The sequence below is a fragment of the Aristolochia californica genome, unplaced genomic scaffold (genome assembly GCF_029961685.1).
Source record: "Aristolochia californica isolate CCGP_79_NKW_82.1479 unplaced genomic scaffold, dmAriCali1.0.hap1 SCAF_6, whole genome shotgun sequence".
Lineage (NCBI taxonomy): Eukaryota > Viridiplantae > Streptophyta > Magnoliopsida > Piperales > Aristolochiaceae > Aristolochia > Aristolochia californica.
The window spans coordinates 42,554,021-42,576,586 of NW_027182257.1; the positions used below are offsets into that span (position 1 = coordinate 42,554,021).

Genomic DNA, 22,566 nt, shown 5'->3' on the forward strand with positions numbered 1-22,566 from the left:
GTAAAGCTTTGGTTACCAAATATTTTGTGGAAAAAGTCAAATTTCTTGTAGTGAAATGCAGATGGCAACTAGCCAATCTCTCAGTTGAAACTCCTCAAAGATAGTCCTAAATGTGCAGTTGTCTTCATCCAATAGGTGCAATGTCCCAGTGGATGGCTAGATGCCCCTGGCTAATCACCTACTTGGCGATGGTATGGAGCTTCCTTTGGTTGTGGGAGAAGCCCAAAGTGGGTGATAGAGAAGATCACTCATGAGTCTAGAGATTCAATTTTTTGGGTAATAGTCTCAAAATTGCCTAAACTCATAAGTGAGTTGAGTAAACATCCTCACCATGCATACCTTGGAAAGAATCTGGAATTCATCAGTGGTGGCTTCATAGAGAAGAGTGTTAACTTCCTCCATCATATAATCTCTTGACACTTTTCCTCAATCTCGTCGTCATTATCATTATCACTTTCACTGTTGGTCTCATCTGGCTAAGCTGTAAATCAAAGATACGGCGAAGGGTAACTATGCCTCCATATCACTCAACCGACATGTTCTATTCCCTCCCTCGTATGGTGACCAAGAATCAATTGAACTCTCCTGAGTAAAGCAAATATATAAGGTTCATTATGTAGAAATTCAGTAACACGACTAGTCACTTGGTTCTAAGAGTAAAGTGTGAGAGTTTTATAGCTGCTTCCTCTTTAAGGAAGCAAAAAGGGGAAAAAAACAATCATTCGTGTGCATGATTATTGCCGTAGTTGGAAGGTTTTTCTTTTCTCTTTTTCTTTTTCTTTTAAAAGTTCGATACAGTCTTAAAGAGAGACCGTCGTTGAAGTCTCTTCTAACCACCGAAACAGTGGGCCGTGAGGGAACTTGAACCTTGAGGATCTCTCACCATATCAAAAGGTAAAGATCGATGGAGATGGTCCAATGATGCTTCTTCCCTTTTGTGGAACCACGGGGATGGTATCTGGGTAACGTATTGAGCTCTATAAATAGGGCTGGTGTGAAAGGAAAAACAAGCTGAGCTTGGGAAACCTGCTTGAAAGTTGACGCCAGTTAAGATCCCAGTCATGCACAGTTCATCTGTTCATGAGATAGTTCCCAACCAAGACGATTCAAACAGCGACCTCACGAGACGTATATTCAAGGCTGCCAAGAGCGGCATCTGGAATACCCTCATCGACGAATTTATAAAAGATAATAGTACCCTAAAGAAAAAGATCACCAGTTCGGATGAAACAGCGTTGCACATTCTAGTCATCGAAGGCTACAAAAAGGAAGTCCAGCGTCTCATCCAGGAGTTGCCAGATGGAAAAGACAAAGAGGAGATCATGTTGATGAAGAACAACAGAGGGGACACCCCTCTTCACCTAGCAGCATTCCAGGGGGATTGGGACCTGTGTGGCCTCCTGTTGGGCGAAGGTGAATCATTTGTCCAAAAAGCATTCGGAGCTCGTAATGAAGACCTCGAGACCCCCCTCTTCTTGGCTGCTCTCCATGGGAAGAGAGACGCCTTCTCCGTCCTCTACCACAAGCTTCAAGAAAAGCTTAAAGAAGAGAAATCAATAAGTGAGTACGACAGAAGGAACGATGGTAACACTATCCTTCATGTTGCCATCATGGGGGAGCATTTCGGTGAGTACGTAACCTCCTTTTCCTTTCTTCGATGATCACTATGTTGCGATCCTTACAGGGTGTTTCTTTGATTTTGTTATCAAAATTGAGCAGATTTGGCGTTCCAAATAATTCATATATATCGGAAGGAACATGCAAAAGGGACGAAGGGGTTGGCTAATAGGATCAATGAGAAAGGGGAGACGCCTCTGCACATTCTTGCCGAATGCTCCCACGCCTTCAGAAGTGGTTATCACCTCGGGATGGTTGATAATATCATCTACTATCGTGAGTCTGGGGCTCTACTATTTGCGTTTACTGTTTTAAGTTAGGTGAAGAGAAATGTAGAAAATGAATATGCTTTTACCATGCCTGGTCGTTGTTCATTAATACCATCAGTTCAATCTTACTTAACGTTTTCTTGTCTAAGGCAGTTGCAAGGGCTGACCCTCTCAAGCCGAACAATTTCCACCCGCCCAAACCAGTGAAAGAGGACAGGAAATCAAATGTTCCAGAGAATTACAGCACTTGTATCGACATGCTTAAGTTTGCCCGGAGAGATTTGGGGGACGTGGGTATGTAATTAATGCAGTCCTTATTAGTACCTTCCAAGTTTAGCTCAGCCTACATTTGCAGCAATTATCAAGACATGATGAGAAATTAACCATTTTTCCAGTGAATTACGACGCATTGAAGAAGTGGTTGATTTGCAAATTTTATCATCTTCTCAGGTGAAAAAAGCAAAGGAAACAACAACGCGGACCCAGAGAAAGGGAAAAAGGAAAAGGAAAATAGAACCACTAATTTTGCATATCATCAATATATTCCACTAAACTACGTTTCACTGTTTCTTTTATTGGAGCTTGTCCTGAGGACCACTTTCACTATTCTGGGTTTAGGTATGTACCTCTAACTTATCAGTGACATAATTTGTTTCCTTCTAATTTTCTACGTCTGTTGAGTGAATAGCAATGCTGCACGCAGGGTTCAGGAACATTAAGAAATTGAAAGATAGGAAGAAGAGACACGCCTGGGCACTTCAGGTAATGAACGAGCTTGTAGAAGATGCTTCTGCTTGGGAGTATAATGCCGATGGTAAAAGACCAGAGGGACAAATAGCTCCCGACGATTCATATCCGAGCATTTCTAATCCGCCCGCTAATAGCACAGAGCAGCAAGGTAAAAGTCCTGTTAAAATTCGTTCCCGAGTAGGTTGCTCCACCCCCAAACGGAGCAGGTAATATGGGATGCCTTGCAATTTCAGGTTCAATGGCACAATACAATGTGGGAAAAGATGGAAGCGAAGAACAGAACAATGTAGTAAAAGAACCGGAAGCATCTAATGAGGGTCACGATCTAAAACTGACCATTCAAGAAAACGAGAATCGTTTGGAAATAATTGTAACCCCAGATGCAGAAAAGACTGGAGCAAAAGAGAGAGTGCAAAAGATTCTCGACCTCTTCAAAGTCGGTATTCGAGACGTGCCTCAAACTAATTTGGACGAACTTAAATCAGAGACACCGATCTTAGTTGCTGCAAGGACTGGAGCCAAAGAGATAGTGGAAAAGATTCTCGACATCTATCCAGCGGCTATTCGAGACGTAAGTAAAGATGGCAAGAATATAGTACTCTTAGCGGTGGAACATCGGCAGCCTGTAGTGTTTCAATTCTTGACCGAGCTATGCCTTAAGAAAAGCAAATTTCAGAGCGATTTCCTGAAAGTAGATAACGACGGAAATAGTGCACTCCACCTTGCAGCAACACTTGGAAAGAACCGACCATGGGTCATACCTGGTGCAGCTCTGCAAATGCAATGGGAGATCAGGTGGTACAAGGTCTGCACAAAAGATTACCTCAATATTTTTTTGCTTCCTTATTAATGTTCGCCAACTCCCCTAGATTAGTACTAACGTATTTTCTGTAATTCAAACAAACAGTTGGTGAAATCTTCCATGCAATCACATTCCTTCGTGAAAATCAACAAAAAGGGACAAACAGCCAAGAAAATCTTCACCGAGACGCACAGAGAACTAGTCAGAGAAGGAGGCGACTGGCTGATGAAAACTTCCCAGTCTTGCTCAGTCGTTGCCACACTTATAGCCACAGTGGCCTTTGCTGCAGCCGTTACTGTACCTGGCGGGATTAAAGAAGATCAAGGCACTCCCACCCTGGAAGGCAGGCCCGCATTCGACATGTTTGCCATATCTTCTCTGATGGCACTTTGCCTCTCTGTCACCTCGCTGATAATGTTTCTAGCCATCCTCACCTCTCGTCACGTAGCGAAGGATTTCGAATGGAGTCTTCCAAGAAAGCTTATCATTGGTCTCACCTCTCTGTTCTTCTCCATAGCTGCGATACTGCTTTCCTTCTGTGCGGCCCATTATTTCATACTGAGAAGCCATCTGAAGCAGTTAGTGATTTACGTGTACGCAGTCCCTTGCTTGCCAGTGGCGTTCTTTGCATTTGCCCAGTTTTCCTTGTTCTTTGATCTCATCAAGGCTGTACATACTCCTGTGCCACACCGGACCTACAGGGAAACTGTTTACTGAATGCTCGCTTCTTAGTTTTCGAGTTTGAGTTTTTTATTTTTTAACAGATTGTTTGCGTCTGTTTTTAAACAAGTCTCTCTGTTTGATTTGCTTCGACTATGATCTTTTCTATATGTATACTGTGGCTTTCTCACATTGCCTTGCAAATGTTCCGCTAGAAATCTCTAACTAAATCACGTACAGAGTAATCCATTTCAAGCTTTTCAGTTCATGTTCATAACAATGTTAACATTAATCTCACTGTTTGGAGAGATATTTTTGTAATTGGGTGTTTTTTGTAACTTTGGAGAGGTTACTTCTATTTTCTCTCCTTTACTGCTTTTTTTTCTGCTTAATATTAATAGAACAGAGAAAGAATGACTGGTTATTACACTCAAAAATTATTACTTTTCCTTCTTCTCTCCTTCTCTCATTCAATTTCTCTTCTTCTCATCTTTCTCATATATTGAGGATGTAATTTTTACAAACTTTGGTCTTTAGGAAAGTATTTTCTCATATAATCTTATTTCCATGGCTGTAAAGGGAGCAAGGCCACCAATGACTTTTATCATTGTTTTGGTCTCTTCTGTCAAAAGATGTAATTTCTATTTATTTAGATTTTTAACAAAGTATTTTCTCATAGAATCTTATTTTCAAGGCTATAAGGGGAGCAGCGGCACAAGTGTCTTGACCTAGCTCATCATTCATAAGATCAAAAACAATTTCCAGTCACACAAGTTTCTTGACCAAGAGTTTTTTTGTAAGCTGAAATTACAAACTCCATCTTGAGGGGGAGCGCTGAAGAAGTCATAGCAAGGAGTCTAGGACAAGTCTTTTGCCAAACATATCTCACAAGTTTCATTGAGTCTAAGGTGAATCTCATGTAAGATAAGTCTCACAAGAGAAGCAAGCACAAAGAAAAAATGAGAATTTAGGAAGATGTTTCCTTAGTTATGTTTTGTCACTTTATGTTAGTTTAGCAAGTTATATTTTGGGTGTGATTGCGAACATGGGGAAAGTTAATTTTAGTAGGATTCAAATTGTATTCCTTTATAAATGACATGATGTAAGAGAGCATAACACTTCTTTAATATTTTCCTCGTATATCAACACCAAGCATATCATTGTCGTGGGCTTGTTTGACCCCATAGGGTAGGTTGCATTCTCAAAACCTAGAAGTTGTCACATGTAGACTTCTTCGTGAATTGTCTTATGTAAGAATGCATTGTAGGCATTAAATTGTGAATGGGGCAATTATAATGTAGAGCAAGAGTAAGAAATACTCGAATAGATTGAGAGCTTACTACAGGACTAAAATTTTGTCATAGTCAATTCCAAGAAGTTGATAGTGTCTTTGAGAAAGTAAACAAGCTTTGTACCATCTATATTGTATTTTGTTCAAAATATCCATCTAGAACCAACTATATGCATATCTGGGTTCTTAGGAACAAGGTCTCTTGTGTCTTTTTTAGGAGAGCATGGTGGTACGCCTTTTGCATAGCTGAGTACTAATTAGGAATAGTAAGAGCATGCTTGTAGGACAATGTGTGAGTAAGAGCATGGTCTTTACTATTGGCTCAAGTCATTATAGGGTGAGTGTTAATCAGCTTTTATGTTCATTGGGCCAACTTCTTTCTAAGTTTAAAAGTTATGTTTCCTATGGTAAACTCCTTTGCGCCTTGGGATCTTCATTCCTCCTAGCAAAGAGATCGACTCCTATGTATTTGGTCAATCCTACTTGGGACAACTCCTTGTGTGCATTTTACTCCTGCCTTTTAGGCTTGTTGTCTACACTATCTTTCTCGTCTAGTAAAATAGAACTTCTAGGCCATTTATATAGTTTTTTTTTTTTTACATGAGCCACTTATCTTTATGTATGGATCATTTACATGGTCTTCTACTAATCAAACAGATGGGTTATTATAAATTTCTATTGTGGGCTTTTTTAGCTACACGATTTACTTAATATACATCATTAGTAACTAAAAATAATACTAAGTTACCCTCGCTTATAACCAAGTAAGCGGAGATCAAGTATGGAATAAGTCTTACCTATTTCTATTCCATGTAGAAAATGATAAATATACAATTAGGTAAAATTATCAAAATATTTAATGGAGTAAAATTTATGTTTCATTTTTTTGTTTAATAAATGATCAATAAAATATTTTTAAATGGATAAATTTCAAAGTACACATTCAATCATTCAAAACTAAAACCTTTGCTTGTAAATAAAGGTCATTCTCCAAGAAAGAGATGGTTGTTGTGAGAGAAGTGAATTGCTAAGGAATTGTAATCCCCCCCCCCCCCAAAAAAAAAAATATAACTCTATAGTTGGGCTGAATTTCAGAAGACTCAGAAAGCAATAGCAACTATCACAACACAATTAGAGAAGGATTACAAAGCATACAACAAGCAACACTTTTACTACAATTTCATTGTACTTCCTTGACCATCAAACATGTTTGAGATGAAAGTACACTCATCACATGTCACACAATAAGAACATAGAAATTCAAATCACTAACCGGATTAAGGAGACTCAAATCTAGTCGTCGGTTCAACTATAGGACAAGCAAAGATTATTCGTAAAGATCAAGTTAGAGGACCAAATAGGATATAGGACCCTACACACCTAATTTTTTTATAAATCTAGTTACAGTTAAACTTCTTTCAAACAACACCCTTTTGTACATCAACAATATGTAATCAACACAACTAGTCAGTCAAGTTGGTTTATTAGTGTTACCCTTGTTTTGGACAGGATGCCACCCGGAAGGCATTATGAGTGAACCCCATCTTTACCCTACAAGATGAGATGAACCCTTTCACATCCTTCCATGCTAGGTGACATGGAAAACCTTCCTCGTTGAACCCCTTTCATTTAAAACTTTGTAGAAGGTTAGAAATTGGTTGGCTAATTAGCTTAACTATTTATTTTTCTTAATAAAATAAAAAAATAAACTATTGCTTAAGGCTAGCTATTGAAGTAATTTTGTTGATTACTTGCAGAATTTATACCATGAGTGAAAATGGTGTCTTCATTATTTTACTATCAGGTATTGCTATAAAGATAATTTTTATATTTTATATTATAACATATTCATGACATATTTACAAGGGAATTTTTTTCATTTCTTTTGTAACATATGATATTTATGTCCTTAATTGAAATCTGCCAGGTTTTTAAAACGGTTTCCATTAGGAACCAGATGTAAACCTAATAAGGTTATTGGATTCTAAATAGATAACTAGTAGGTTTTTCAAGGTCTTGGGTATGGTTTGAATATTTAGGAAACATTCTTATAGAACTTTATTTAATGCATCTAGCAATTTTGGAGAATTCATAATTTTTGCATAGTCGGAATGTTTTATTCCAAGAGAAAGTAAAAATTATAAATTAAGATAAATCAAGAAACCTAGCAAATTATGATTAGACTCAAAATTATGGATATTTTGATTCCCATAAATGGTACTACAAATAAATATTTTAAAATTATTTTTGTGAAAATTAATTTTTATAAATTTATATTTAAAATTTTTCAGGAATTGGGCCTGATAGACCCCATGTTGGGTGTCATGTATGCATCAAACTCAGTCATTGGGGGATGCCTTATCTAGCTAGAAATCGAATTTGAGTGGAAAGTTTGTGATTGAGGAGGAATCTTCCTTAGAGTCAAATAAGTTGATAGGCCACTAAACTCTAGATAAGAGCTATAATTATTTTATTTTTATAAATCTAAAATTTTTAATTTATTTTAAAAATTTTTAATTAATATTAAGAAAACAATTGGTGTCAGAGCCAATTTATAATAAATTTTTAGTTTTACAAGTTTTAGTGGAGAAAAGAAATAATTTATTTCAATATGGATAAGTTTGATTAGTTTGGGTTTAACATTTGAATTTAAGCCAATTTATTATTATTATTATTATTATTATTATTATTATTATTGTGTTTAATCTATGTAAGTTTTAAAAAATGGCTGAAGTAACTCGGTGAGGTCAATTCCAAATTCCGTTAAGTATTTGCCAGTGTGACGAGTGTTGGTCGTGGTGTGCCATGGGGGAGGGAGGGTCAGCCATGGCCTCCCAGGTTGAAACTATCCAATTCAATTTAAAATGGTCTAGTTCAACCTTTAAAAGCTCAGTTCAGTTTATCTAAAATCCGGTTTTAGATTTTTAAGCCAATTTATATTATAATTATCTCATTTTAAATCCACTAAACTACAAATCAAGCTACTTAAAACTAGTTCAGTTAGTATATGAATGCTAGAAAATATTGGTTTAGCCCTTACATAGTTTGGTTTTGACCAAAAGTTTTGGGTTTTGGTTCAATGAAAAAACCATATATTTTTTTTATTTTGAGTCAATTAATTAAAATTTCAACAAAAACTAGCCCAAAGACAATTCCATTCAACATTGGGCCAATAACCATAGAAAATTTATTTTCTTAGATTAGTTTTGTATGAACCGGTTTGGTTCAGGTTAGAAAAATAATTTCCTTACCAAATGTTGGGTTTTTGGTTTGAGTAAAGAACAAAAATTTACCCTAGATTTGCTTAAGACACTTGAGATGGTTTCGTAATGAACAAGACAGGTTTAGTCTCAGAGAAGCCTCTCATAGACTTGTGTCCCGTTCCAAATCTCTTGTGTTTTGGTTCAAGGAAAGAATTGAAATTTTAATTAATATGCAATTTCATATATTTATATTCTCTGATATAGATGTTGATAGTTAATACTAATTAACCAAGCCACATGATGGATGCCACACAGGGAGAGCCCATATGACCAGTGGCACATAAAGTAAATATCCAACCAACTGTTCTCTTCTCTTTTCCGATGACCCGGGTTTCTCGACCATCTGCTCGGAATTCGAGCACCCTCCCACCCTCAGCTCTCTATCAACCCTCTCCCCAGTCCCTCTTTTGACTTGACCGTCACGCTACACTGCAATAATAGCAAGGGTTCCCCAAATCTTCCCTGTTTCGAAGTGCTACTCTCTCTCTCTCTCTCTTCTCAGTTCTCAGTATCTACAGACATTCAAGCTACATAGTCTTCCACTGATCCCCCTCTCCACAGGCTTTCTTTATCTTCGGCCAGTCTATGGCCCTCCGTTTCTCCTCTGCAACTTCTCTTTTCGGTCTTCTCTTTTTCCTTTTCTGTATAACCAACAAAGCGCTGCGGCTGCACCCACAAGAACAGCGACAGCACCCACAACCAGGAGAACCGGGTGTCTACTCGCAGAAGCTCCTGATTCGGAGGCCACTCGGTGGGCCTGGGTCTTCCCCTCCCACCTGCCGATCCAAGTGCGGAAAGTGCTCACCTTGTAAACCTGTCCACGTCCCTATTCAGCCCGGCAGAAGCATGCCGCTTGAGTACTACCCGGAAGCTTGGCGCTGCAAATGCGGGAATCGGCTCTTCATGCCCTGAGAAGGAAACCCAATTCCGGCGATTATATACTGCGTTGGTGTATGTAACTTTTTTCTCTTTTTCTTTTGTTATTTAAGCTTGATAAAGAAAAGAAAAATGTAATTGTAGCAGAGATTTGTCATCTGTCATCTTGTCTGCTTTTTCCTCCTTTTCTTTCATTAATTTTTTTGGGGGTTATGTAAATTAATGGAGGAGAGTTTAAGAGTTAAGCGCGGAAGAAGAAAAACTCTGTAATCTGCATGGCAGAGCTGTTTGAGAAGAAAACTGAAATCAAGGGATTTGTTTCTCTTTTCTTCATTTTTATCTCTGCGTGGATTTTAATAAATTCACTCTTTGTTCTCTTAATCTGTTTTTTTTTTTTTCATTTCTAGTGCAGAATGGGATTCGACCGATTCAACTTTGCAGCCATTTTCATTCGAATCTAGCTTCCTACTGGCGTCCATTTCTTAAGCTTTTCTCCTAATAACAAAAACAAAACATGAGCTAATTTGCTGAGAATATAACTGTAATCTTCAATCTCCTTGAGGCCACTTTGGTGCAATTTCATCATGGAAATGGACGGACAGAAATACAAGCGGGGAACTCTGACAGTGGTCCATAGGAGTTCACGGCTTAATTTTTCATGTACATGTCTTGTACACATCACTGGATACATTTCGCCGGTACCTTACTTTTACAACTTTCTTTGTCAGTCGTCTCCTAGCTTGGAAACGCGGGCATTGTCCCTTGACATGAAGAGTAGATAACTGCATTTTTAAGATTTTTTGAACGAACTCGTCAAATTTATTTTCCGATCAACCTCCACATTCAGAATGGTTTTATATTACTTCCGTTGATGATTGCTTCAAGAAAGATTTTTTTTTCCCAGAAGAAGGCTTTAACTTCGGCTATATTAGACTGGGTAATCGGTCGATCGAACCAGGTTCGTCAGACTCACTGAAATTTTACCCAAACAGGGGACTGTAAAGAAGACCGCCGTTTTTTGACCGCCGGAAAGAAGTTTCCGAATTAAGTGCCCGTTTGGTAAGTTTGCCGAATTTGACGAAAGTGAAAACCTTTCATCTGTTTCGTAAATCTTTTATTCTTTTTAGTGAAAAATAAGAGATGAAAAAGTTATTTTTTTTTTTTTTTTGGGTAGGTCAAGGACTGGAAAAGCAGAAGTCGGGGAATCCTGCAAAGAAAAAAATATTTACAGTCCGTTCCAATTTCCAAACAATATTATTCTGAAAAGCTCCAACAACAACGCGGCCCTGCACGAACCAGTCTCTTCACTAGATTTGACATAATATTATAGTAAATTCTTTTTCCTTTCTTTTTGTAAATTTTTTCTTTCCTCGTCTGATTAGTCTTCACATCGACCTGTATCTCCTCCGATCATGTTTTCCTTAAAAAATAAACAGTAATGGCGGCCAAATACGATACTCATCTTGGTCAAATGATAACAGTGATTTTACCCTCTGATGGGTTGCTTTTGGAGGACAAACGAGGGGGCTGCAATAGGCCTGCAAGGGTCCTAGTTTCACATTTGGTCCGGTCCCATCTTTGTCTCACTCATTGTCTCTTACACTCTTTCTTTATGTGAAATGCTGACTCCATTTCAGTCCCATCATGTCTGAAATAGTATTTTTAAGAGGGGTTCGTAAGTTTGAAATGGAAGCGAGTCAACATAAGTTGTTGGAGCTGTTGGCAGAGGGCAACTGGCAACAGAGACACAGGAGAGCTGCAGCTCTAAATGAAGATAGAAGACCAGGAGCTATTGAAATTTGAATGAAGTTTCCTTTGAAGCGGAAGATGTGGGATTTTCCTCAAGTGTCATCGATGACGTTTCGGAGAAACCATCGAGAGGAGATTCATAGTCGTTTCGTTGATGCATGATGAACTTCGACCTACGCGGAATGCTCTTGTTCTCTTCTTTATAATCATACAGGTAGAGGACAGTCATGTAGGACCCAGAAGTTCTCTTTTACTTTGAGAGATTTGGTTTACTGTAAGAAATTCAGTAACAGAAGCCACCTAAGCTACTGTTTTTTATCATCAGCTCAGTTATTTCTAAGGGAGTAACAGACAGAGATGATAGGGCAAATCAACCTTTTGCACCGGAAGAAAACACGAAGCTCCATTAGACACCAGAAAAGCCAACACAAGGACAAGTATGGAAGGCCCTTGTTGAAGGGCGAAGAGACATGCTGACCCTCACAAATGGTGGCAGATTAGACGTTTCGGTTCTGAGAAAATTGGGTAAGAATGAATGGTTAAAAAAGTCTCCAATGGGTCACCATGAATTCCCTAATGATTCTGAGTTCTTCTGCATTCGATTTCTATACTTATCTGGTTCTGGAAGTGAATAGTTTCAGGCAGTAACCGAAGGAAAGAGAGAAGAAACTTCTTTCACGGCCCAAGACTGATGATACCGGTACAGCTAATTGATGTCAAGCGTTATCAAATTTGTTCTGATATTGAATTCTAAAGCAGCAAACAAGATTCATATTGTTGCAAACTAGAGAACGTATTGAATATAATTTTTATTTAGAAGGAAAGTAACGTTAGTAGAGAAGATTTCTCGCCGCACCATCTTCCTTCTGATAAGCATCTCTGAAAGGTGAAGAAAAGGGGGAAAACAGAACAAAAGAGAGAGAGAGAGAGAGAAGAGTAAAAATTTCGTTCTAGTCTGTAAGTCTGCAGGCTAGAAAGTCTGAGAGAACAAAAGACGACAAGCAGCTTCACTGCATCTGCACGTCCCTGGTTAATGACAGGTAGGGAAGATTTTTACAGCTCAAAAGTATGGGACGGTCTCTTGAGAAGTCATTTTAGGGAGAACATTGGAAGAATATATGATCAGAATGTTGAGAGGTCATTTTCATGTAAAATAAACTTTCATGAGCATTTTTCTACTGTATTGGTTAACATTTCAAGATATTTCCAGTAAAAAATTTAAAAATTTTCTACTGAATTGGATTTTTTAAATATTTAAAAAAAACCGCTTGACATTAAGAGGTCTCTTCCTGGACTATTCTTATTGATGTGATCATGTGAAGACTTGAGGCAAAAGACTTTGATGTTTATTTTAAGATTATAAAGAGAGAAATATTAGAGAAAGTCTCATAAACTCAAAAAAGATTAAAAAAATAGGTTTGGGCGGGTCTAAACTCCTTTCTATCTCTTCAATTTATAGATTATAAGTATTATTTGAAAGAAAATCTTATCTTAACTTGAATTCTTAAGTTGTCTCTGGAACTGAGAGAGCGGAGAGAAAAGTTTTTCTCTTGTTTGGATGCCTATGGAAAATGAGAGAGAAAATAGAAGAAAAATGTAGTTTCTCGTATTTGGATACAAGTTAAAAAAAATAATAAATAAATAATATTTTAATTTTTTATGATTAAAATTTTCTCTCTAGTTTCCATTTCTTTCATTTTCTCACCAAATTTCATCTTTTTTGTGAAATTTTATTAACTAAGAGATAATGTGATTTTTTTAATTATTTTCTTTTCTCTCGGTGATTCTCTGATGCCAAACAACAGAAAATAACATTTTCCCCCTTTGTTTTTTCTTTTCTTTTCTAATTCCAAACATGCCCTTACTTTCATTATAACTTTCACATTGATGTTTGCTATGAGAGTTACTTAAACTAAGAGATCAACACATCTAAGTCATCCCCCTACTTTCTTCTAATTTCTATTTTACCCTTTTAATTACATTAAAATACTCAAAGTTCCTAAGTATGTGATGATAAACACTATTTTATCCCAAAGTTATTAAAGTAATTCCTTCTTTTATCTCTCTTACATCTAAATTACAACATGACCCATAGATTGGCTCCTCAAAAGAAAATCTTTAATTTTATTTTTATTTTTGTCGTTTAGACGGTAAAAAATACAGTATTAAAAATAATAATAAAATACTCATAAATATTTTAAAAATAATTAAATTATAAATATTCAATGCATAGAAATCTATACAAAAATGTACATATATGCATCTCACATGTTGAGATCACATAGAATTTATCTATGCTCATACTCCTTTCTTAGACACCTCATCAACTCCTTATTCTTGTGGTCAGTTCATTTGATTACTCTTTATTGGTAGTCATCGATTTCATTAATTATGATTATTTGTTTCTTTGACATAAATTTATACCAAATTGATCGTAAAAGACAATTCTAGAGTTGTATGGGTATATTTAGTAATTGTGCATTTTGTTTAAAAGAGTGGGCATCCCTAACATTGTACAAAGTGAAATATATATTATAAACTCTTGAACAAACAGTCACATTCTAATCAAACAATTTAAATCAATAATATGATATAGGATCTCACTAACGAAATTTTGTTAGACAACAAAGACGCAAGACTTGTATCCATGCCAATATGGTGGTATTAAGGTCTTGATCAATCAACCCTATTTTCTTACACTAGACTATATGACCCTCTTGACAACAAAAAAGTATTCTCGATGTTTCCCTATTAGTAAGGACTGCCCATGAACCCTTGCTCTAAAATATTCCACTAATATACTCTATTAGCTGACATTAACAACTCTGAGGAGATTCTAACTCTTGTTGATTTTAGGATCCCATGTTAATTAGATTAGGTCAAGGTAATCAAAGAGAAGAAGAAACGAAAAAAGAGGAAGAGAGAAGGCAGAAGAGAGAAAGAGAGATGAGAAAGGGACGACTTGCTTGATAGGAGAGAAGGGGAAGTGGGGAATGAGAGGATTAAGATTTTGAGAGCTTACCCTAATCCTCCCCCTTAACTTTATTTATATGTGTAAAAGAGTAACAATTACGTCAAATACCCTTTACCTTAAATAGGGTGGAATAAGGACAAGAACTTTTACATCAATGCCACTATAGATAAATTATATTTTTTAACAACTCTGTTTAAGTCAAGTATAATACCCACCTCCTACCGAGATTATACAACTAGAGTATAGCTCTAGCGGGCCTATCCTTTCTACATTGAGGTTTTAGAACATCTCTAGAAGAAATCAACAAGAGATAAAAGAAAAAAGGAAAATTTACCCATTTTTGAATGGGAGAAAGAGTGTTCTCCTTGTGAGACCAAGTTTCCAATCCATTGATCACAAGAGAATAAATGTTGGAGTTTGAGAAAGCTAGAGTGTTGAATGATATTGAGAGAGGTTAAAGAATATGCAAGAATACATCTCTTTTTCTCTTAAAAGTGGGTTTATATGGAAATTTCAAGTAAAAGCTTCTTTGAATACTTGAGATTTCAAAGAAATGTTTATTTTATGTTGAAAAATATGTTTGGTGGCCTATTTATGTGATTCCCAATTAACCATTATGTGCCCATTTTCAAAAATCTGACAAATTTGTTGATCGGTCACTGGAAATGTATGATTGATCAACTATGTGTAATAGTTATACTCTTTTGATTTCTTTGGCTTGTTGATCAATCATAGCATATAGCATTGATCAACATGTTTTCAAACTTTCAAAAAACCTGATTGATCAATTAACTCTATTTGATTTATCGATCTTGCTTTATACTTAGCTATGAAGAATTTTGAACGATCAATCATGCTATAGAGTATGATTGATCATATTTTATAATCTTATTTGGCAGGATTTTGTTTGATCGATCATGCATGTTTGGATGATCAATCATGCTTTATATTGCTTACTAGTTTGCATTCTAGATGAAAAGTCAATCTCAATGTAATAATCAATTATGTCAGTTGCTAGTTTTTTGAAATAACTTCTAAGCATGAAGAAAAATATCATAATGGATTGTAGCAAGTTTAAAACATGGTTATGCATTGGTTAAGGATGATTTTTAAAGCATTTATGCCCTAAAGCTTCAAAGCTCTTGTTTACCTTGGGATTGAGATTCAATTAACTAACCATGTATATGGCTAGAGTTGTTGAAATGATTCTAATTGACTTGACTGAACTCTCCAAATCTTCAATTTTCTTGAAGGTGCTTTTTCAAGATAACTTAACTCTTCTGGCTTGAGCTCTTTTGATGAATTCGTCGATTCTTTCAAAAAAACAATTAATTTGTCTCTTAAAGAAGTTAAATATGAAATGTTTAATTTACAACTATTAGTACATTATGTTAAGTTTTGTTATCATCAAAATGTGGATGAGGATCAACTTAGGTCGACAAAGTTTAGTTGAGCATTTTATATTTTATACATAATATTATGAATTGTTACTTGTTGCAATAATATTTTTTTAAATCATATATTCATATTATGCACAACATTAGTTTCTTTCTATGTTAAACTCTAGATCTACATTATGTTCAAAATTACTTGCATATTACCTAGCATTAGTTTTGTATTTAACTAGATATTAATTTCAAATTAGGTTTCTGAGTTTCAAATATGTAATAATTAGTATCTTGCTTGGCCAAAGTTAAGGTCCAATTATTCTTCCCTCGTCTCCCCACCCTAAGGTAAATAATAATAATAATAATAATAATAATAATAATAATCAACTTGTAACACAGAACATCAAAATAAAGTTCATGCTCCCCTGATGGCTCTGATGGCTCTGATAGAAAAAATATTTCCTCGTTGGATAGATTCCATTCCCTAACACTCCAAAAACTAAAACAAAATAACCTTGCAATAAATAACATCAAAATAAAGTCCATGCAACCGTCATCGTAAATTCCCAAATGGGTCTGTTGCAAAAAAATTATCCCCGTAGTATGGACACTACTATAACATACACCATAATATCAAAATAAGTAAAATGGTTGGATCTTATTGTACCAAAACCAATCTTACATGCACCATATATTTCTTTCATGCAACCATACAACATGCATAAGATTCATTAACAAATTATATGATTATCAATTTATAGTTGTTTACTTGTTAACTACTTAGTTGATCACGTAATTACATCAATACTTAATTATTAATTAACTAATCAATATTTATTAATAGGTCATTCGTCATTAATTAAATATTTTTCTATTCTTACTTATTAATTCACATAATTATATAATGATTAACGTTATTTAATTTATTATTGAAACACATATTTACATTAATTTATTAACTACTAATTAAAAGTTAAAGTAATCTTTAATTAACAATTATACACTATTAATAATTATAAATTTTAGTAATCAAGTACAAAAATTAATTACTCAATGCTTAATTATTTAAAGCTTTAGTAATTAATTATTAATTACTACCCTAAATTGAATTATATTATTTTAGTATTTATAATTAAGACGATAATTTCTCATAGAATATACAATCATCATTCATTAATTGAAAAGCTCCCCCCACCCCTAGCAGCTAGACTTCGCGATCGTCGCCCCTCTGCAACCTGCCCGGCCCACCCCTAGCACTGACTTTCCCTCTAGCTTTCCTAAGTCCACCCACCTTGCCTCTCGACAACCACAAAACACCATTTCCCTACAACAATCAAAGGTAGGAGCCCAATGGAAGGGGAGATGAATGAGGAGAGGAAGAAAGAAAAAGAGTTTTGTTTGAAACCCTTAACACTTGTTCTAACAAATTCAAATTTCACAAGAACATATTGTCGGAACAAATTTCTGAATCTAGGTCAGCCTCTCTCCAAATTACTTTTTGAGAATTTTGATTATATTAAAAATTCTCAAAGTTCCTAATTCCAATGATCAAGATTAATATTTACTGTTGGCGTGAGCTGTTTGAACTTCCTTTCAGAAGAGGAAATCTTCCGTATTATGGCGTGATTGTAGGAAACGAATTATTTCCTTGATCCTGTGATTTTAATCCTTGATTTTAGGATCTAAATTGATCCTAAATCAACATGTAATACATTATAAATTGTCTCCTAAACAGAGAAGAATATAAGTCAAAAAATATTGAAAGTGTTTGTGTCTCAGTTTCACTTATCTGTGTCTTAATTCAACATTTACCTTTAAGCTATTAAAGTAATTCACCTTGTATCTTTCTTACCCCCAAATTAGCAAATCCACTATAGACGGGTTCCTCACATACTTCTTTTATGTTGGAGATATAGAAGACGGGCATAAGGCCCATAGACTAAGGAGAAGGCCCATAGGGCCACATACAATTCTGGCAAGATGGTAAATAAATGGTCATCAAATAGAGATAACATTGATGTAATTAGATTAAAGTTCTAGGGTTAAAACCCTAAACCCTAAGTTCATGGGTATTATTATAAAACAATAGTTTCATTAACTTATAAATAGAGCTTCAGGGGGAGGATTAGGACATCAAGTCCATAACCTCTTTTCCTCTGGTTTTCTCGTAATGGGTTTTTCTCCTTTTTTCTTTATGAGTTAAATCCATAGAGTCCTGAAAATCAACATTTTACAACGTATTGTACACACTTAAGACTCATTCCTCCACATCATCCTACTCTATTCAAGAAGTTCATAGGTCTCTTTGATTTCTTCCCAATATGCCAGTATTCTCCTAAAAGTTTTCGAACTAGGACACTCTATTGTAGAGTCTTATCTTCTTGAAAAATTTTGATAATAGGGAAACTCTCCAACTAATCCCTAGTTTTAGTCATGTCATTTACCCAACATGCATCAACACATGGTTAGTGAATTCATGTTGCTTGCCGGATTTGTTGCATACAACTCGTGTTAAGTTTTTCACTCTTGTAGGTGAATTAATTAAAGTAATATTATATGATTAAATAAAAAAAGGTATTTTTTAACTTAAAATACTTATTATTTTGGTATTTAAGTAGATAACAATTTTTTCTCTTAATCAAATATTTATCCATGACTTCTTCTAACTTCTTAAGGCAAAAGATGATCTCAATTCTGAAACTCTAATTAACCAATTGAAAATATGTATAACTAGAAAGTCGTCTTTATGATCGAAAAACTTATAGGAAACAAGCAACACTTTGTTTTAAAACAAAAGTATCCGCCATTGAAGGTAACAAAGTTCTAGCTCCATATGATTTGGGTATGAGTGAGCCTCGGAACTATGAAGATCGTGTAAAAATAAGGTAATGTGCTATAAACCAAAGTTCCGTAGAATCGAATATATGTGACATCAAAAGTATAACTTTAAATTGCATATTATTCCTCGAAAAGAAACTTGGTGATTTACTTTCTAATGCAAAAAAAAATTGTTGATCCAATTTTTCTAATAGAAAAGTTACTCTGATACCAATATTATAAACATGTACCGATTTGAGAGAGAGACAATAATTTGTTGATCTAGTTGTAAGACATTTTCATACATCTAGATTCTAGCTATAGTAGTCACACCCCACTAGATTCAAATTAGTACCTTTTGTGAGAGAGAGAATTTGTCAAAATTAACAAACCCATGTCTTTAAAACCAATTATGTACCTGGATTTGAACGACCAGTTGATTCTGATTTAACCTGGTTCCTCTTCTAGTTTGAAGATTGTAAGGCCTATAAAAGAGTCAAAACCCAATTAATCAGGCTGATTTTAGCAATTCTGTCAAATAATTGTATTAACAGGCACTAACAGAGAAGAGCCTCTACCTTTCTCGGAATCACAGGATCACAAAAACTCAATCGAAGAGGGGTCTTAAGTAAGCTTTTGTAATAGTTAGAGACAAAACTAACAAAAAATTTAGAAATTTCATGCTGGCCAATTGATGATTATTTAATGACTCGTCTACAATCCTACCCTTTGCTTGCTGACAGGCGACTGGCCGAGAATTGATGGTTTTACCAGATGAGTCCAAAGCCGTGGGGCAGCGACCTTGTTCCAGAACGCACGGTCCTGGAGGAACCCACGACGTGCGGTTGCGCGCTCTGGTTTTGCAATGCTCTACTTTAAATGCGACATCGTGTTTCTAGCCACAGAGCAGAAACAGTAACTGGCAGTGTAGCTTTAGAAGCTTTTATTTTGGAAGAGACGACTCAGTCCCCTCAACTATTTTTTTTTTCTGTCTTTTATTTATGTTTTAATACTGTTTTATCCCACAAAGATAGTCATAAGATAATCGTTGATCAGACCACAAAGATAACTATTAATCATGATCAGGCTGAGATAACTTTTCGTTTTTCGTATTGGATCAGCCTTTATCAGAAGAACTACAACTAAATAAACAATGGTGGTGGCTATTCCCACTTATGAAAAGCCCTCCTGTTTCAATGCCTGAAGTATACGCTCCCGAGGGAAGAAGACTGGAATCTAAGCATAAAAGAGGGAAAATTTCGGAACAAAGAGGAAGGAACAAGACGTGAAGCAATCGTCGTTGCCGACGATGGAATAATCAGTCAAAAGTTCTCACTGGTTTTCACAAGAAACAGGATTGAAGTGGCGTGAAACATAGCCAATGTGGTTCTGTACAAATTGAATGATGACGAAAGACGTCTCTGGACATAAATAAGTTCAACCAATTCGAACTCCACATCTCTCACCATTAAGGCGGTCCAACAAACTCCTTACTCCCCATTTCCCTACTCACCCCTCTTCTTCAATTTCAACTGCTTCGTCTTCCTTCCTTCGGCCAACCAACTAATTATAAATTACCTTATCCCTATCTATCCAACCAACTTGCGAAACCTCTCCAGTCGGCGAACCAGGGAAAGAATATAACCCTTTGTGAGATTTCCCTGTTCTCCGCCTCGGAGAGAGAGACTCAGACAAATCGACCGACCCCTTTTGTTCTCTTTTGGAGATTTTGAAGATGGAGCGGGAAGGAGGGAAAGGGAGCAGGGTGAAGGTGAAGGGCATCATGTCGTCGGTGTCGTCGATGCCGGTGGCGCCGCCGGGTAAGACGTATCCGTTGTCGATGCTGGACCACGCGATGCGGCTGCACCATATCAGGGCGGTGTTCTACTACCGGTCGGACCCGGCGGAGCCGAGCTGCCCGGTAGAGAGGGAAAGACTCAAGGACTCTCTCACCGAGACGCTCTCCTTCTACGTGCCCATGACGGGGAGGCTGAGACTGCAAGAGAACGGCAACTGGGAGGTCAAGTGCACGGACGCCGGAGTGAGGGTGGTGGAGACGAGCGTGGGATGTACCTTGGAAGAGTGGCTTCGAACGGTCACCCCGGAGGAGGAGAAGGAGGTGACTTACTGGTTGGAGATGCCCGAGGATCCTTCCATCTGGTCTCCCTATTATATCCAGGTAAACCGCAACTAAGCACAGGTGCTACTGCCCTTTGAGCTCTCATACGCCATTAAAAACAGTAAACATGTCAAGAATTCATGAAATCCTCCCATTTAATCTTTCTCAAGCCTTGTGAAGAAAAACAAAGTTGATCCCACTGACCCCTGAAACTAGTTGAATTCAATCTTGCTTTACAGACCAATTCAATCTAGTTGAAGCTTCCGAAAATTTGAAATTAGATGTTTAGGTGTTCGCCCAGGAGAACCTAAACACATGCTTAGGTTGATCATTAATAACAAAATCCTAATTAGGTGTTACTTTATTTATTCATTTATTAAAGGAGATAAAACCAAAGTCTTTATCCCTCTTAAAGCTTTACTGTTGACCAATATAACTAGTGTTTATTAGATGTAAAAGATCTAGGTAAAAAGGAACTCGTCCACATGTGTGGTTCATCAACATTTTGCTTCACAGAATAAATGATCCATCTCTGCAAACTGATCTGATCAATGTTCGATTCTGCAGATCAACGAGTTCGAAGGCGGAGGGATTGCCATCGGATTGAGCTGCACCCACATGCATGCTGACCCTACCTGCGCCACCCTCTTCGTCAAGTCATGGAGCGACGTCCACCGCGGCGGCGCCATTACCCACCCGCCCTTCTTCCACCCTCCGGGCCTCCGCGGCCGACCAACGCCCAATACGGACACTAAGTCCGCCAAGCACTACGAGGCCAAATCCAAGGCAGAGGCACGATCTCCATCCACCAACATTAAGATGTCCACTGCGACGTTTCGATTCTCTGAGGAGACCGTTAAGAAACTCCTAGCGGAGATCCACCCGCACTGCACGGAAGCTACGCCGTTCGACGCGCTGGCAGCGCTTTTCTGGGTTTGCGCCAGTAGAGCCAAAGGGCTCGCCGCTTCGAAGACTCGCAGTCTATCCGTTGGCTTTGATATCCGGAAGCTTCTGCATGCTCCTCTTCCGCATGGGTTCTACGGCAATGCTCTGCATTTCTCGAATGTGGTGATGGATGGGAGTGAGATGGAAGAGAAGGGGTTCGGACGTGCCGCCGGCATCCTCCGCCGCCACTTATCCGGCTTGGATGAGGAAGAATACTGGTCGGCGATAGACTGGATGGAATCACAGAAGGATGCAGATGGCAAGTTTGCGGCTCCTTTTAGGATGTACGGACCGGAACTGACAGTACTGAACATGGAGCATGCGCTTGCTTATGAAGCAATGTTCGACAAGGGTGTCAAGCCGGTGCTGGTCAGCTACCGAATAGGGAACGTCGACGGCGAAGGACTCGTCATGGTTCTGCCGTCTCCGGAGGAGGGGATAGGCAAGACGGTGACGGTGACACTGCCGACTCATGAGATTAAGAAACTAGTCGAGGATGAGGAGATACTACCCCTCAAATCCCATCTTCTTGTTGTTGATAAATACTGATTATTTGCGGATTGTGAACAATCCAAAAGTTATTCAAATCGTTGAATTAATGAATGGATTAACTCAAGTCCAGGTTGGGTCTCCCGAGTTAAAAAGGTGGAGTCGAGGTGAGTGAGGGAAACTCGCTAGGAATAATAGGAAGGGTCCCACTCCCCGCCAGATATTCCCCGCTCCTTCTCGAATAGACCGTATGATATCATAAGTTGACTTAGTGAGTCGAGCATCCATGATCTAAACCGCTAAAAGAGACCCGCGCAGACCCAATTTGACAAGAATGCCCGAGCCCCTCTTTGCCCAACTACGAGACCATATTTAAAGGTAACGTTTTATCTGTTCCTATCAAACGCAGTAACATTCCTGGTGCCAACATCAAATAACGCCGTAACGCCCCTCGTTCAATTTAAAACTTCAAAGCTCTGTGTCAAAACTGTCGCTGGATCGCAGGTCACTGAGAACTAAGCGAGGTCGAGGTCATTTATGTCATTTCAGTCTTTGAC

The 22,566-nt window shown here is 37.3% G+C and overlaps 3 protein-coding genes across 3 annotated transcripts; all 3 read left to right on the forward strand.

Moving 5' to 3' along the window:
* The first annotated feature begins 1,868 nt into the window (after window positions 1–1,868).
* On the forward strand, window positions 1,869–4,155 carry LOC137935455 (uncharacterized). Its single transcript, XM_068780107.1, has 6 exons — window positions 1,869–1,932; window positions 2,040–2,180; window positions 2,337–2,504; window positions 2,590–2,784; window positions 2,870–3,441; window positions 3,544–4,155. Exons 1-6 carry the CDS (start codon window positions 1,869–1,871, stop codon window positions 4,153–4,155), a joined length of 1,752 nt encoding a protein of 583 aa, XP_068636208.1.
* A 4,935-nt stretch (window positions 4,156–9,090) lies between these two features.
* Window positions 9,091–9,833, forward strand: LOC137935546 (EPIDERMAL PATTERNING FACTOR-like protein 5). The gene has a single exon (XM_068780199.1). The coding sequence runs from the start codon at window positions 9,238–9,240 to the stop codon at window positions 9,562–9,564; it is 327 nt and encodes a 108-aa protein (XP_068636300.1). The 5' UTR covers window positions 9,091–9,237; the 3' UTR covers window positions 9,565–9,833.
* Window positions 9,834–19,974: 10,141 nt separating this feature from the next.
* LOC137934430 (hydroxycinnamoyltransferase-like) lies at window positions 19,975–22,136 on the forward strand. Its single transcript, XM_068778755.1, has 2 exons — window positions 19,975–20,635; window positions 21,143–22,136. Exons 1-2 carry the CDS (start codon window positions 20,192–20,194, stop codon window positions 22,067–22,069), a joined length of 1,371 nt encoding a protein of 456 aa, XP_068634856.1. The 5' UTR covers window positions 19,975–20,191; the 3' UTR covers window positions 22,070–22,136.
* Window positions 22,137–22,566: the final 430 nt, after the last annotated feature.

What these genes read in the sequence shown, in the direction of transcription:
- LOC137934430 (XM_068778755.1), top strand. Translation starts at nt 20,192, where the DNA reads ATGGAGCGGGAAGGAGGGAAAGGGAGCAGGGTGAAGGTGAAGGGCATC. An exon ending in GGTCTCCCTATTATATCCAG is followed by an intron (nt 20,636 to 21,142) that starts GTAAACCGCAAC and finishes TCGATTCTGCAG; the next exon opens with ATCAACGAGTTCGAAGGCGG.
- LOC137935455 (XM_068780107.1), top strand. Translation starts at nt 1,869, where the DNA reads ATGGTTGATAATATCATCTACTATCGTGAGTCTGGGGCTCTACTATTT. An exon ending in TAATAGCACAGAGCAGCAAG is followed by an intron (nt 2,785 to 2,869) that starts GTAAAAGTCCTG and finishes TTGCAATTTCAG; the next exon opens with GTTCAATGGCACAATACAAT. An exon ending in GGGAGATCAGGTGGTACAAG is followed by an intron (nt 3,442 to 3,543) that starts GTCTGCACAAAA and finishes TCAAACAAACAG; the next exon opens with TTGGTGAAATCTTCCATGCA.
- LOC137935546 (XM_068780199.1), top strand. Translation starts at nt 9,238, where the DNA reads ATGGCCCTCCGTTTCTCCTCTGCAACTTCTCTTTTCGGTCTTCTCTTT.